The sequence below is a fragment of the Xyrauchen texanus genome, chromosome 1, assembly GCF_025860055.1.
Source record: "Xyrauchen texanus isolate HMW12.3.18 chromosome 1, RBS_HiC_50CHRs, whole genome shotgun sequence".
In the NCBI taxonomy this organism is placed as follows: Eukaryota; Metazoa; Chordata; class Actinopteri; order Cypriniformes; family Catostomidae; genus Xyrauchen; species Xyrauchen texanus.
Window position 1 is genome coordinate 23239335 of NC_068276.1, and position 12515 is coordinate 23251849.

A 12515-nucleotide genomic window follows, 5' to 3' on the forward strand; every position below is an offset into this window, starting at 1 on the left:
AATGGCTTCGGCGGCTTGGTTGCATGGCCCCAACATAACGCGGATAACAGAAGGTCTGGTGTCTGTTCTGAAAGAGGAGAGACCCGAATACCTGCCCGCTCTTCTTGCTAACTACCGTGAGCATGGAGTGGTCGGTACTCAGGTATGGCTGAGCTGTCTCGAGCAGTTCTTGTCTACACCGCAACCATGCGTCGGAAGATAGAAAACGCTCATTATAATAAACGTGACGCGTTCACATTATTAATTATAGTGAGGGATTTCTACGTTTATCGCATTGTGTCGCTCGCTTATAAATAAAACGAGGTGTTCGAAAAGAATGTGTAAAGTGATGTCGTGTATCTTTTACTTTACATCCACCCTCGCTGTTTTAACAAGATAATTCCATATTAATCTTCAGAAGTATCTAATTAATTATTTAAATAATACATTATTAATGCTGTCTTTAAGCTCTTATCAATAGTTCCAAGATAGTGTTTGTCTCTATTTTCCCCCCCAGATTAACACGTGTATCTGTTTTATTTGAAAACACATTGAAGCGTTATTCACCTGTTTGTGAGTGTTATTAACATTGTGTTGCGATTTGTGATTTTCTTGCCAGAGCACCGGAGCTGTGGGTGGTCTGGTGGGCATCAGTAATGCACGTCTCGGGTCCAGTAAAACCAGGTAAAACTGATTTAATTGAACTTTTCAGTTATGAGTAACTTTGCATCATAAATCTGTATTGGGCTGTGCACATTTGTGCTTCAGGTTTGAGGGTCTTTGTCTGCTGTCTGTGCTGGTAAAGGACAGTTCAAGTGAGGTGTTCCAGCAGCATTGCCTTTCATGGTTGCGATCGCTTCAGCAGGTCATTCAGGTAAGATATTCCTCAAAACATTTACCTTACTCTTTTTATGCACTTTCAAGAGAATGATGAACTAATCAGCTTAAATGTACATCTAATCATTTACCACATGCTTTGATCCGGAACATTACAAGCAATTTGATATTCAAGAGCCACACATATTCAGAATAATATAATGGCTGAGTTTCAAGACTTGAGTGGAGAGAAAAGGGATGGGGAAGAGATTTTCTTTTTCTGGTTACCCGCTGTTCTGCATAAAGTTTATTTATTATTGCACGACCTCCCTCCCTTCCAAACATGCAGTCGCAGGCCCCTCTGCCCACAGTGCAGCTTGCTGTGAGTGTGCTGCAGGACTTATTGCAGTATTCGTCCCAGCTGCCAGAGTTGGCCAGGGAGGTGGGCCTCAACTCCATCCTGGGCATTCTGACCTCCCTGCTCAGTCTCAAATCTGAGGTAAGAAAGCACACACATCCATGGCACCCTTATCATTCAGTTCTGTTCTGTTGATTAGGCTTATCTTGAAGTATACGGTCATTTAAAGGGATAGATTCTGTCATTTACTAACCCTCATGCCATCCCAGATGTGTATAACTTTCTTTCTTCAGATGAACACAAATATTTTTAGAAGAATATTTCATCTTATTTGGTCCATACAATTCAAGTGAATGTTGACACTCCAAAAAGCACATAAAGGCATAAAAGTAATCTATAAGGCTCCAGTGGTTAATTCCATATCTTCAGAAGCGATATAATAGGTGGGGATGAGAAACAACAGATCAATATTTATGTCCTTTTTTAACTCTTAATCTCCTCTTGAAAATGGAGATTTAGAGTAATAAAGGACAAATATTGATCTGTTTCTCATCCCCACCTATTATATCGCTTCTGAAGATATGGAATTAACCACTGGAGCCTTATAGATTACTTTTATGTTTCCTTTGTGATTTTTCGAGCTACAATGGTCTGATTACATTCACTTGCTTTGTATAGCCCTACAGAGCTGAGAAATGTTTCTAAAAATCTTTGTTCATTTGAAGAAAGGAAGTCATACACATCTGGGCTAGCATGAGGGTGAGTAAATGATGAGAATTTTCATTTTTGGGTGAACTATCCCTTTAAGTAACTGGTAGTCAGCATCTGTGTTTTGTTGCATATGCTGGTTTATGGAGAGACAGTTGTGTATATATTGTGATATTTGGCATCCTATAAACATGTTTCTCACGGTCACAGAAAGCTTGGAAATATCAGGGAATTTTGAAATTGTAATTTTTCCAGTACTGGAAAAATCATGTAAATGAATAAAATCTTAAGTCATGGAAAAACATATTCTAGTTACACTCTTTATTATTATATATATTTTTTAAATATATAATTGGCTTGAAATCTTTCTTTGCAAGTGTAATCTCTATAACCTCAGCTTTTCCAGAAAAATATCTAGGAAATACTTCATTCAAAAGGAGTGTGGGAACCCTATATACTACATGATTTGAAAACTGCTTGTGCTATTTCATTGGCTGTAGTTGGATTTGTTGGTGGTGTGCCACAAAATGCATCAATATAAACTTTGGCAGAGGCTATTTGCACTGTGTAAATGGCAACCAAAAGCATCTTCTTTACACTGTGCTAATCGTGTTAGATGCAATTCACTCCCCTTGAATACTAATAAACAGTATAGCATCACTTCAACGAGTTAAGTGTTCATTTAGAGTCCCACAGGCACCCTACACCAAACACTTCCCTAACCTTCCCTTAAAACTAATCAGGGTTTTACTACATTAACCAGAGTATCACCATGGAATTTTGTAGTAAAATCATAGTAACCACAAAATAAAAAATGGCTACTATATTAACACCACATTACTGTAGTAGCACCATGGTTAAGTTTGCACAGATTAAACCTTTCTCTCAACTCCCCCACTTTTACTGTGAGGATCTCAACATTTTATATATATTTTTTGTATTAATAATTCATTATATTATGGAAATATATATACAAAGGGCGGATTTGAACCCGGGTTGTTCTCGCAAAGAAAAGCACATCCATGCCGCCGTTACAACCCATGCCACTGCTGTGACCCTAGAGGGTGCATTGTCTTTTAGCCATGCTGTGTCGCCAGTGCTATTTACACCTAGTGCAAATATTATCACTCCAATCAACCTTTTTATATATATATATATATATATATATATATATATATATTTTAGTGCCACCTAGCTGCAATGAAAGGAATGATGTCATGTATGATCTACTACCCACGGGCCTGTGGATCTCTGAGGGTGAGTCGATCATAATATCTGTTTTTGTTTTATTATTATTTTTTTATTGATAAAGTTACTTTGTATATGAAATGCTGATCTTAATATTTGACCCTTACAGGAAAAGCTCGGTGCGTATTTCCTGTCTAAGATGGACTCCGATAATCCTAAAGTACAAGAGGTTAGTTCTAGTTTTCTATTTGTCTAGAGTTAGTTGACTGCACAAATTATATGAATAACACCTTTTTGCACACATTCTCTCTCTTTGGTTATAGGTGGCTTGTGAGTGTTATGGCCGGTTGCCTTGCCTGGTTGGTATGTTGGAACGAGGAGGAGGTGGGCGCAGGGCTGAAGGATGGACCAGTCAGCTGCACTGCCTTTTGGCATCAGCCAATAGCATACTTAGGGCAATTATACCAGGGCTCAGAACCAGGTAAATTGTGTGTTATTATAATTGACACTTCGCTAAGCTCTGCCCCCGTTAGTTAAGGTCACCCTGACAAGCTCTGCAGAACTCCCCATTGGAATGAATGTGAGATTGCTGTGAACAACGTGTTTTTTGTCAAAATATTCTCGTAAATGGAATGGATAATTTATTTTACGTAGGCTGGTATGAAGAGTGACATTCATAATTATATGAAGATTTTTGTAAAATAAATTGTTAAATTACACAGTAATTACTGTGGAGACTGTGAATCAGAATCAAGGTAAATGATAATTACAGTCATTTGAAAAGATGATCTATGATCTTATTGCAAATGCTACAGTTAAAACTATGGATACAATGAAACTTTCCTTCTGTGTAAAATCTTTTCTAATGCCCACTTATTGTAGAAAAAGGCTTTGTTTGTCTTCAGATGACTATTTTAATCATCAAGATCCTGATAAAAAGAAACCGTGAAAGAAAACGAATTTTCTATCAGTTGGACCGAGGAGGAGGTGATCAACTGAAGTGCTGGTGCGACCATGTGTAGAATTTAACACTGGTGCTGCCCCTCTTAAATGTTAGTCTGGAGCCATGTAAATAAATAGATAAACATACAAATTATTTGCTGTGGCACTGCAAGAATTAATTTACAAGAACAAATCTAAACATAAGAAAATATGCAAATGTGTTGTTTTATTCATTACCCAATTATCACTCTTGCCACCTGTGATCTCATTATTCACCGTACCTACCTGACTTGTGTTTTTTGCATAGCCGAATTTCAAACATTACGAGTAAACGCACAACTAAAATGGACAGAAAACATGGAAGTTCTTGAAAAAGAAAACTGTCAATGATGGTTATGTGGTATAGAGGTGTGCCATGGGATTTGTTTAAATGTAAAAAGTGTGCCGTGGCATAAAAGGGTCGGGAAACACTGACATGACATACTCATTTTGATGCTGTGAATTGTTTATTGACTTGTTTTACTGTGACTTGAATCAATACATAAATTAATTGACGATTAGTTATTAGCTTTCATTTGCTTTGGAGCAAATGTAGGTGTTGTTGCAGATGTTATATGTTCATTTGGGAATGAGGTCTGATGCAGTTTAATCCATAACATGCTCCTCTCCTGATTTATTTAAAGATTATAAAAATGAAAGAAAAACACTGTGGGTATCCTCTCTGGTTAAATCGGGTCACTATTTCAAATGACCCGGGAACAACATGTTTGATAATATCCCTCTTAAAAGTACTCCTCACACACTACTCCCATAGCCTTTCACTGGAAAATAGCTATCGCATGTCGGAGTAATGGCGGCAGGATTGGTCAGAAGCCCAAATATGGCGGGACTTAGCGACGAGTCAATTGCTCTGTTTTTGTTCTATTGAGAAATAAAGGGTTCGGTTCTAATGTGTCAAGTTCTTGTTTTATGCGTCATCGATGTTTCAGAAGGGACTGTGCAGTATGAGGGTCCTGGTATGGAACTGCCTTTCCTTCCTCTGGATGATATAGATCCATTACTGATTCTTCAGCTCCATCATCGTTATAAAGCCATTTGTCTGGCGCTTAAACACACTCTAAGGTACTTTATTTTCTGTGGCTTAAATGGAAAGCAGATTTTGTTCCAGAAATGCTATTTAAACAAATATTCCGGGTTCAATACAAGTTAAGCTTAAACGACAGCATTTGTGGTATAATATTAATTACCACAAAAAATTATTTTGACTTGTCCCTCGTTTTCTTTATTAAAATAAAAAAGCAAAAATCTTGTTTCCAGTGAGGCACTTACTATGGAAGTGAATGGGGGGCCAATTTGTGAACATGAAAATACTCACTATTTCAAAAGTATAAACAACGTGTGTATGTAAACATGATTTTAGTGTGAAAAAATCACTTACTAACCTTTTCTGTGCACAGTTATAGCCAATTTTACAACTTTGTTGCCATGTTTATGTAATGTCAACAAACCCTAAAATTACTTTAATAATGACAATTTAAACAACTTTAATTTCTAAATTCATTTGTTTGGTAATCAGCATTATGCCACAAATGGGGCTGATTGAGCTTGTTTTGAACCCAGAATATTCCTTTAATTCCAGGTATTTGAAATGGTAATTTGATTTTAGGAGGTATGATAATGATCTATGAATGTACTTCTCTCTTGTAGTGTTGATCCAGCTTCTTCAGTCCGTCTACCTGTTCAAAACGTCCTCAATTTTGTGTGTCGAGGCCTGGCAGTCAGCACTAAGAGTATTGTAAGGCTCTAACGCTTTCATTCTTTCTCAGTTCATGTGCATCACATGAATTCATAGTTGAAGTTGGATGTGGAAACTAACAGAATTAGTTTTTTGCAGAGTGCAACAGGAGAGGGCAGCCTGAAGCTGTTGGTTTTACCCTCCATTCACAGCGACACACTTGAGCTGCTCTCTGCTCTTATCAAGGCGTAAGCAGACAGTGGTTTTCACATATATTCACTGGGGGCAATGCAATCTGAGTTACTTTTAGAAATTTCAATGGAAGGAGCTGATTGGTCATTTGTGGTTGTTTTTTTTGTTTTTTTTTTTTTTACAGTGTAGGTTGTGGATTGGTGCAGTATAGCAGTGTGCTCACCAGGCTTTTCTCACAGTCTCTGTCTGCATGGACACCTCTGCCTGAAGCTAGTCTAGGCCAGCAGAGAGCATACAGGTATTACACAAAACACCCTTTATTGCTGAAAATGTATGTTTCACTGCAGCTTCTCTTTGCTGTCCCTGGCCCTAAAAGGGGATTTTAATTGTTAAGGGTTTTCAGTCCACTTTCCCAAAGTTTACGTTTGTAATATGCAATAATTTGTTGGACTTATAATATGAAAAAAAAAACATGAATGAAAGGTTGAGGATATGTTGAAAGATTCAGTACAACTTACTGAAATGTGTCATCTCTCATGTAATTGCCCAGTCTGTTAATGTTGAAATTGCAATAGAGAAAATGTATGGGGAATATCTTGTGCTTTTCCATGGGTACCCAGGAGCCCTCTTGGGATCGGCAGCTATACACAGAGCATGCACAAAAGTGCAATCACACTCTCAATCTGTTCTCTGCTGTCTGCCTCGCCATAAACGTTAATAATATTATTTTTTAATAATTTAATAACAATTACTTTTTAAAGTTTTAAAATCATTCAATTATCGCAATTCCTTGCAGTATGCATATTGTGATATTTCGATAAATGCCATATATCATGCAGCCCTAACACAGTTTTTAGTATTTATGTAGGCCAAAATTCATGCAAACTGCTCTAAGATGTGTGAAATGAACAAGTGTAAAAGAAAACAGTTTCTTATTGTTACTGATTTCAAAGTAGAAATTGGTCTTGTTTTCACTGACTAATGCCTTTGCATCTATAATATGCTGTTTTACCCATAGCGCAGTGAGAGTGGCTATATACCATATTATAGAACTGTGGGTAAGAGTAAGCGGTGCCTCTTTGCTTCAAGGAAGCTCCTCCCACACAGATTTACTATTCACTCATCTGATGAGTGACATTACACCTGGATCAGAAGTAGTTAAGGTGAGACATCTTTAAGGGTTAAGGGTGTTTGTAGCAAAATTCTGAGGTTTTTTTTTTTCATTTGCCATTCTGGAATAATAATTATAATATAAAATATTTCAATTTCTTTTTTCTTATGTTTAGCTTCGTTCAGGACAACAGTCCACTATGACCAATCTTGTTGGTTCTGGTAGTAAGCCCGGACCCCGTCGAACGAAAGGTTTGGGAATTGGTGACGGAATATTGCTGCAGAGGAAAGGAGACATGCTAGCCAATCAAGACACATGTGTCGCTTCTCTTCGAGGTGAGTGCTTGGTGACACTCCAAAAAAATGTATGTTTTACTTACAGATATGAATATTCTTCACTGATTTAGACTGATTCATTTGCAGCACTAAGACAAATTATTCTGACAAGTGGAACTTTGTTGAAGGAAGATCTGCATAAGGTCAGTTTATTACACTGGTCTAAAAAGAAATGTGCATGTCCTTACTGGATGTATAAGTTTTGATGTGTTTTATTTTTATGATTCAAGTACATTCCAGCTCAGTTTTTTAAATGTAAATTTTATATATGGCATTTGTGTGGAAAGGGGTGTTGTATGTTTTGTTCTAAACATTTCCTTCCTTATTAGAGGTTACAAGACCTGGTGGTGCCTCTATGTGTGAAGCTTCAGCAGCAGGCTCAATGTGCTTTGGAGGTTGGAGCTGTTAGTGGGCAATTTGGCAGCGCTACACCACGCAGAGAGGTCTACCGCCTCTTACTGGCACTTGTGCTGGTTCCCTGTCCCCGCTGGCCTCCTCCCCTCTCCTGCGCTGTGTCTGCCTTCAGCATTGGCCGGCGAGATCACAACATCATGGTGAGAAAACATCCTAGGTTCAAAGCATGACACTGAGAAAGTAAACCTTGTTACTTTCACTTGGTATCTGTTTGAGAATACCAGGAAGGGGCACAATGTCATTATCTGGAAAGCAACCCCAGGATGTTAGAAAAGTGTTCTCAATAGTTCTTCCACCCCAGAAAAGTATACCCATCTTAAAACTACGAATTAGACAACTTGATCGCATTAGTAACACTTTTAGATGTGAGCAAGTAATGGCTTGGTTTGTATGCTAATCTTCCATTCATGGGTATATTTACTGCAAACACATGTTCCATTCATTTATACACAGGGCAAGGTACAAGCCCAAATTGTCTGTGATTATAGGTAATATCCCACACATGGATATTAGGTTAAAAATTACCCTTAACATTGCTTTATTTTGCATATTAATGTTTGTTCCCACTAGAGGGTGCCTCACTCTAGTGGTGTCACTTGCACACAGTTTTAGATTAGTTGTTGTGACTTCAAGTGCGTATTGTGCCATTGAAAGCAAAACCACTGAAAAACGCCATTGAGCTGAGTAAAGGTATTTAGTAATGTGGAGCTTTTGATGTCTGTGTCAACGCCCTACAGGATATTCCTATTCATTTACGGGAGGTTTTCCAGGCACAGATATCCTAGAATTGACTAAATGATATGTTTAATGTACACTTTATTTTAAGCCATTTGCAAAATCTTTGTCTCAATATCCAGCTCTTTTTGTACTTTTCATTTTAAACGAGCAGAGATTTACAAACACCGTTTGTGCCCAACCAGTCTGAAAACACTTAGATGTATACAGACATGAATTTTTACAGAGAAAGCATTTGCCCTTTCTTATGTGGATGATTGCTTTCAGTTTCCATGAGCGCACAATCTAGGTGGTGGAGGGGATATTTGCCTGTTATTACACATGAGACTGTAACTGGAGACAGAGTTTCATGTCTACCGTGTAAACAAGGAAACTACTCATGGCAAATTGGTTCTTTATTGTCTCAAGTCAACTCAACTCTTGCCTATTTTTTTTAACTAGTATAGAAACCAAGTGAGGATTGCCAAGACAGAGCTGCCTCTTTTTGTGTTTCATCATACACATCAGATTTCTACATAGCTGTCTAACGTATGTGCACTATTATCTTAAATTGCAGATCCCATCTTTCAAAATCACAGTTAAGTGCAAGTCTAATGTTTCATTTGAACGCAGTGCACAAATGATTTGATCCTGAAATACAGCTGAAGAGTTTATCAGTTACTGCATTACTATGGGTTGAAAAAAAGGTAGTGTTTTCTCCGTTATATGTGGGTGTTGTCAAATTTGTGCCGGCCTTGCACAGTGTGACTATTGATCCTTCTGCTAATATATTTCCTCTTTATACTCTTTCTTGCTGCCCCACAGGTATCCTCATTTTGTGCCAAGGCCCTCACGATATGCAACACCCTTATTCACCCTCGTACACCCTCAATCTCCCTCCCTCTAACTCCTCTAACTCTCAAATCCACCCCATCTGCCCCTGTCCTTTCTGGCCAGAACCCCTCATTATCCATCCCTACCCTTCTTGGGGGCCCCTCAACAGGGCCACCCTTCCCTGTCAGGCATCCCATAGGTTTAGGCCCTGCTTCACTCCTTGGCTCTCTGGAGAACCATCTTCCTTTGGCTCCTCCAGTTCTTCCAACCGCAGCAGGCCCTACTGCCACCCCAGGTGAGCTGGCTGGACTGGGAGCCCCTGAAAGCCAACGGCAAGTTTTTGTCCGCTATGACAAGGAGGAGCCGGAGGATGTGGAGATCTCCTTGGAGAGTGATTCAGATGATAGCGTGGTCATCATGCCACCAGGTATGATGGAGGTGCAAGATGGAGCTGCTAATGCACAAACGATGCCAATACCACCACCACCAGGGGGCACACTACCACCAACTGTCCCAGTAGTGGGTGAGGTTGGATCAATTGAAACGCCGCTAACTAATGAGCTGCCCACATCCATTCCCCACCAGATTCTCCCAGCTAATGCTAATAATATTAACTCTTTCCCTGGTCCAAGCCAGACAGCCCAGCTTGTCTCTCTGGTGCCTTCTCTGAACTCCACTACAGCCCCACTCTCAGCATCACCTGGTGGTCTTGCAGATTCGCTGACAGGTGGTCCTCAGCTTCAGCAGATGTTGATGCAGACATCTCCAGGTGGCCAGCCACCTACACTGGGCATATCTTTACAGATGCAGCTTCAAAATCCGCTTGCCCAGACCAGCCGTCAGCTCCAACAACAGCCCACAGCAAATGAAGTGGACCAAAACGTAATCAACATCAACAGTTCAGATGATGATGAAGAGGAGGAAGAAGAGCTGGAAGATGAAGATGAATTGGGAGAAGAGGAGGAGGAGGAGGAGGAGGAAGAAGAGGAGGAGGAGGAGGGCCTGGAGGATGAAGATGAGGAAAGCTGTGGCTTCCTGGAAGATGAGTACTATGAGGTGGATGAATATGATGAGTACGATGAGGAAGAGGGAGAGGAGGATGACGAAGAGGAAAGTGAGGAGATCCAGCCTTTAGCGGTAGACAATGGAAGAGGCATGATTGGTGAGGAGGAGGCTGATGTTATGATCGAGGCTGAGGAGCAGCAAGGGATGGGAATGTTCTGCATGGAGAGAGAGCAAGAGGTAGAAGGAGGGATCGAGGAGATGGTGGGTGTGAGGAGTGTCTATACTGATGATGGGAATAAGGGGAAAGGGACAGTGGAGGAAATTGAGAACATTGGTGCAGTCGAGAGAAATGATGCTGAGGTTGACAAGCGACAAATAGAAACCCTTTTAATCAGTGGAGATGTAGAGGAGCGTAAAGACACCACAGTGGAAGCTGTTGAACCTGAAGTGAGAACATGGGAGCAGGAAGTGACAAAACCAGAAGTCCTCACTGCCACTGAAGATGCTGGACCATCTCAGCATTCTCAGGAATTGTCCGTAGAGGGTGAAATTAAAGAGCAAGAGCCAGAATTACCACCAGAGGACAAAACCAATCAGAGTTCACCATCCACATCAGAGCAAGCAGTTTTACAGAGTGTAAATGAGACACCTGAAGAAGAGAAAGCGAGTGGAGAACAGGGAGACGATGCAGATGCAAGAGGAACAAAGAGGAAAATGGAGGATATGGAGGAGGGCGAGTGTACTTCGCAAGGCACAGAAAAGAAAAAGGTAGCTCAGAAATACTAAGCAATCTGTGAATACTTACACATGGCAAACAAATCCAGATTCAGAGTTCTTCCTACGAGAGTTCATGAAAGCAAACAATTTGCTACACAGGCTCGTTTTCACACATTAATTTCACGCTTTCTCGGCATTACCTCAAGGGACGCTATAGCCACCGTTAGCATATATACCCTTTATAACCCTGCCTGATAACACATCAGGTTAATGGCACAGACATTTGAAGAAAACTGTTGAGGTTTGTGACTATAACAGTAACTCATAAATGCATGTTAGATACAGTATGTCCAAAGGACGTTGACCTCGTAATGCATTGGCCAAGTATTGCCTTTTCGTACTTGCGTAGCAATGTTTTGTCTGAACAATTGAGGAAACCAAAACAAATGAAAACATCTTGCAGTAATGTCTTATTTGAGTACAATTAAGAACCTAGTGTTTACATGTTAACTACTTGACCTAGTACTGTTTTTTCTTGTAATGACATGTAAACACATGCAGACACTAGCTCATGTAATTGTGGCTTACTCTGAGTGTATTGCTTCACAATCACGTTCTTTTCTTTCTCAATCTCTCCTTCTCCAGATGGACGATGAGACTATGGCCTCCATGCTGGCTGACTTTGTTGACTGCCCTCCAGATGATGAGGATCATGGTGCCTCAAAATCACAGTCCTAAACTGATCAGACTCTCCATTTTCTCAATTATCTCATCATACAAGCATTGAAAGGAACAGTTAGATTCTGAAAGATCCCTCACATTGTCATGTCTGATTCTGCTTTAGTTAGACTCCTAATAGCTTCAATGTGGTTTCTTTGATGAACTAGCTTGTTTGAATTTCAGTTCAATACCTTGATTAAATAATGCCCACTGCAAAGACTATTAGTGAGAGTAGAGTTTTTGGAGCTCATGGTCAGTATGTCATAGTTTTTTTTTTGTTTATTCTTTTGGTCAATTTGCAGAGCATTGTTAACATTGAAGCCTACTGTTAAATTTTGAGTACAGTAACCTATTTTGTCCTACAAGTGTACAAAAAGCAGATCAGTTTTTATCAGTTGGTTGATATGTTTTGTTTTGGGGCCTTTTTTTGTGTAATATCATTTGTATATGTAATATTTGCTTGCCATTGTTCACCGAGTGTTTAAAAAGAATCATGCAATAAAGTTAAACTGTTACATGGTACTTTATGCTGTTAGATTCTGTAGAAATAAGACGGTTTATTTTTTTTGATACAAAGCATAATGCAATGTCTTTAGGTGAAGTAAATTATAAAACTTTGCATGAAATTAACGTGCTGTATTGAAACATTGTTACAGTGCTTTTGAGAACACTGAATATCAGAGTAGCTGTGACATCATTTAAAACAGTTGGTATCAGGTTGAGGAAACCCGTTAAAGAGTAAACTCT

The 12515-nt window shown here is 39.4% G+C and overlaps 1 protein-coding gene across 1 annotated transcript; it reads left to right on the top strand.

The window, feature by feature from the left end:
- pelp1 (proline, glutamate and leucine rich protein 1) lies at positions 1–12307 on the top strand. Its single transcript, XM_052135702.1, is given in 18 exon segments — positions 1–142; positions 599–663; positions 748–853; positions 1145–1294; positions 3047–3118; positions 3219–3278; positions 3373–3498; positions 3500–3530; positions 4981–5113; positions 5699–5786; positions 5886–5974; positions 6103–6216; positions 6937–7081; positions 7205–7364; positions 7452–7507; positions 7694–7918; positions 9318–11099; positions 11694–12307. Coding segments are annotated over 18 exon segments (3636 nt in total). The 5' UTR covers position 1; the 3' UTR covers positions 11787–12307.
- Positions 12308–12515: the final 208 nt, after the last annotated feature.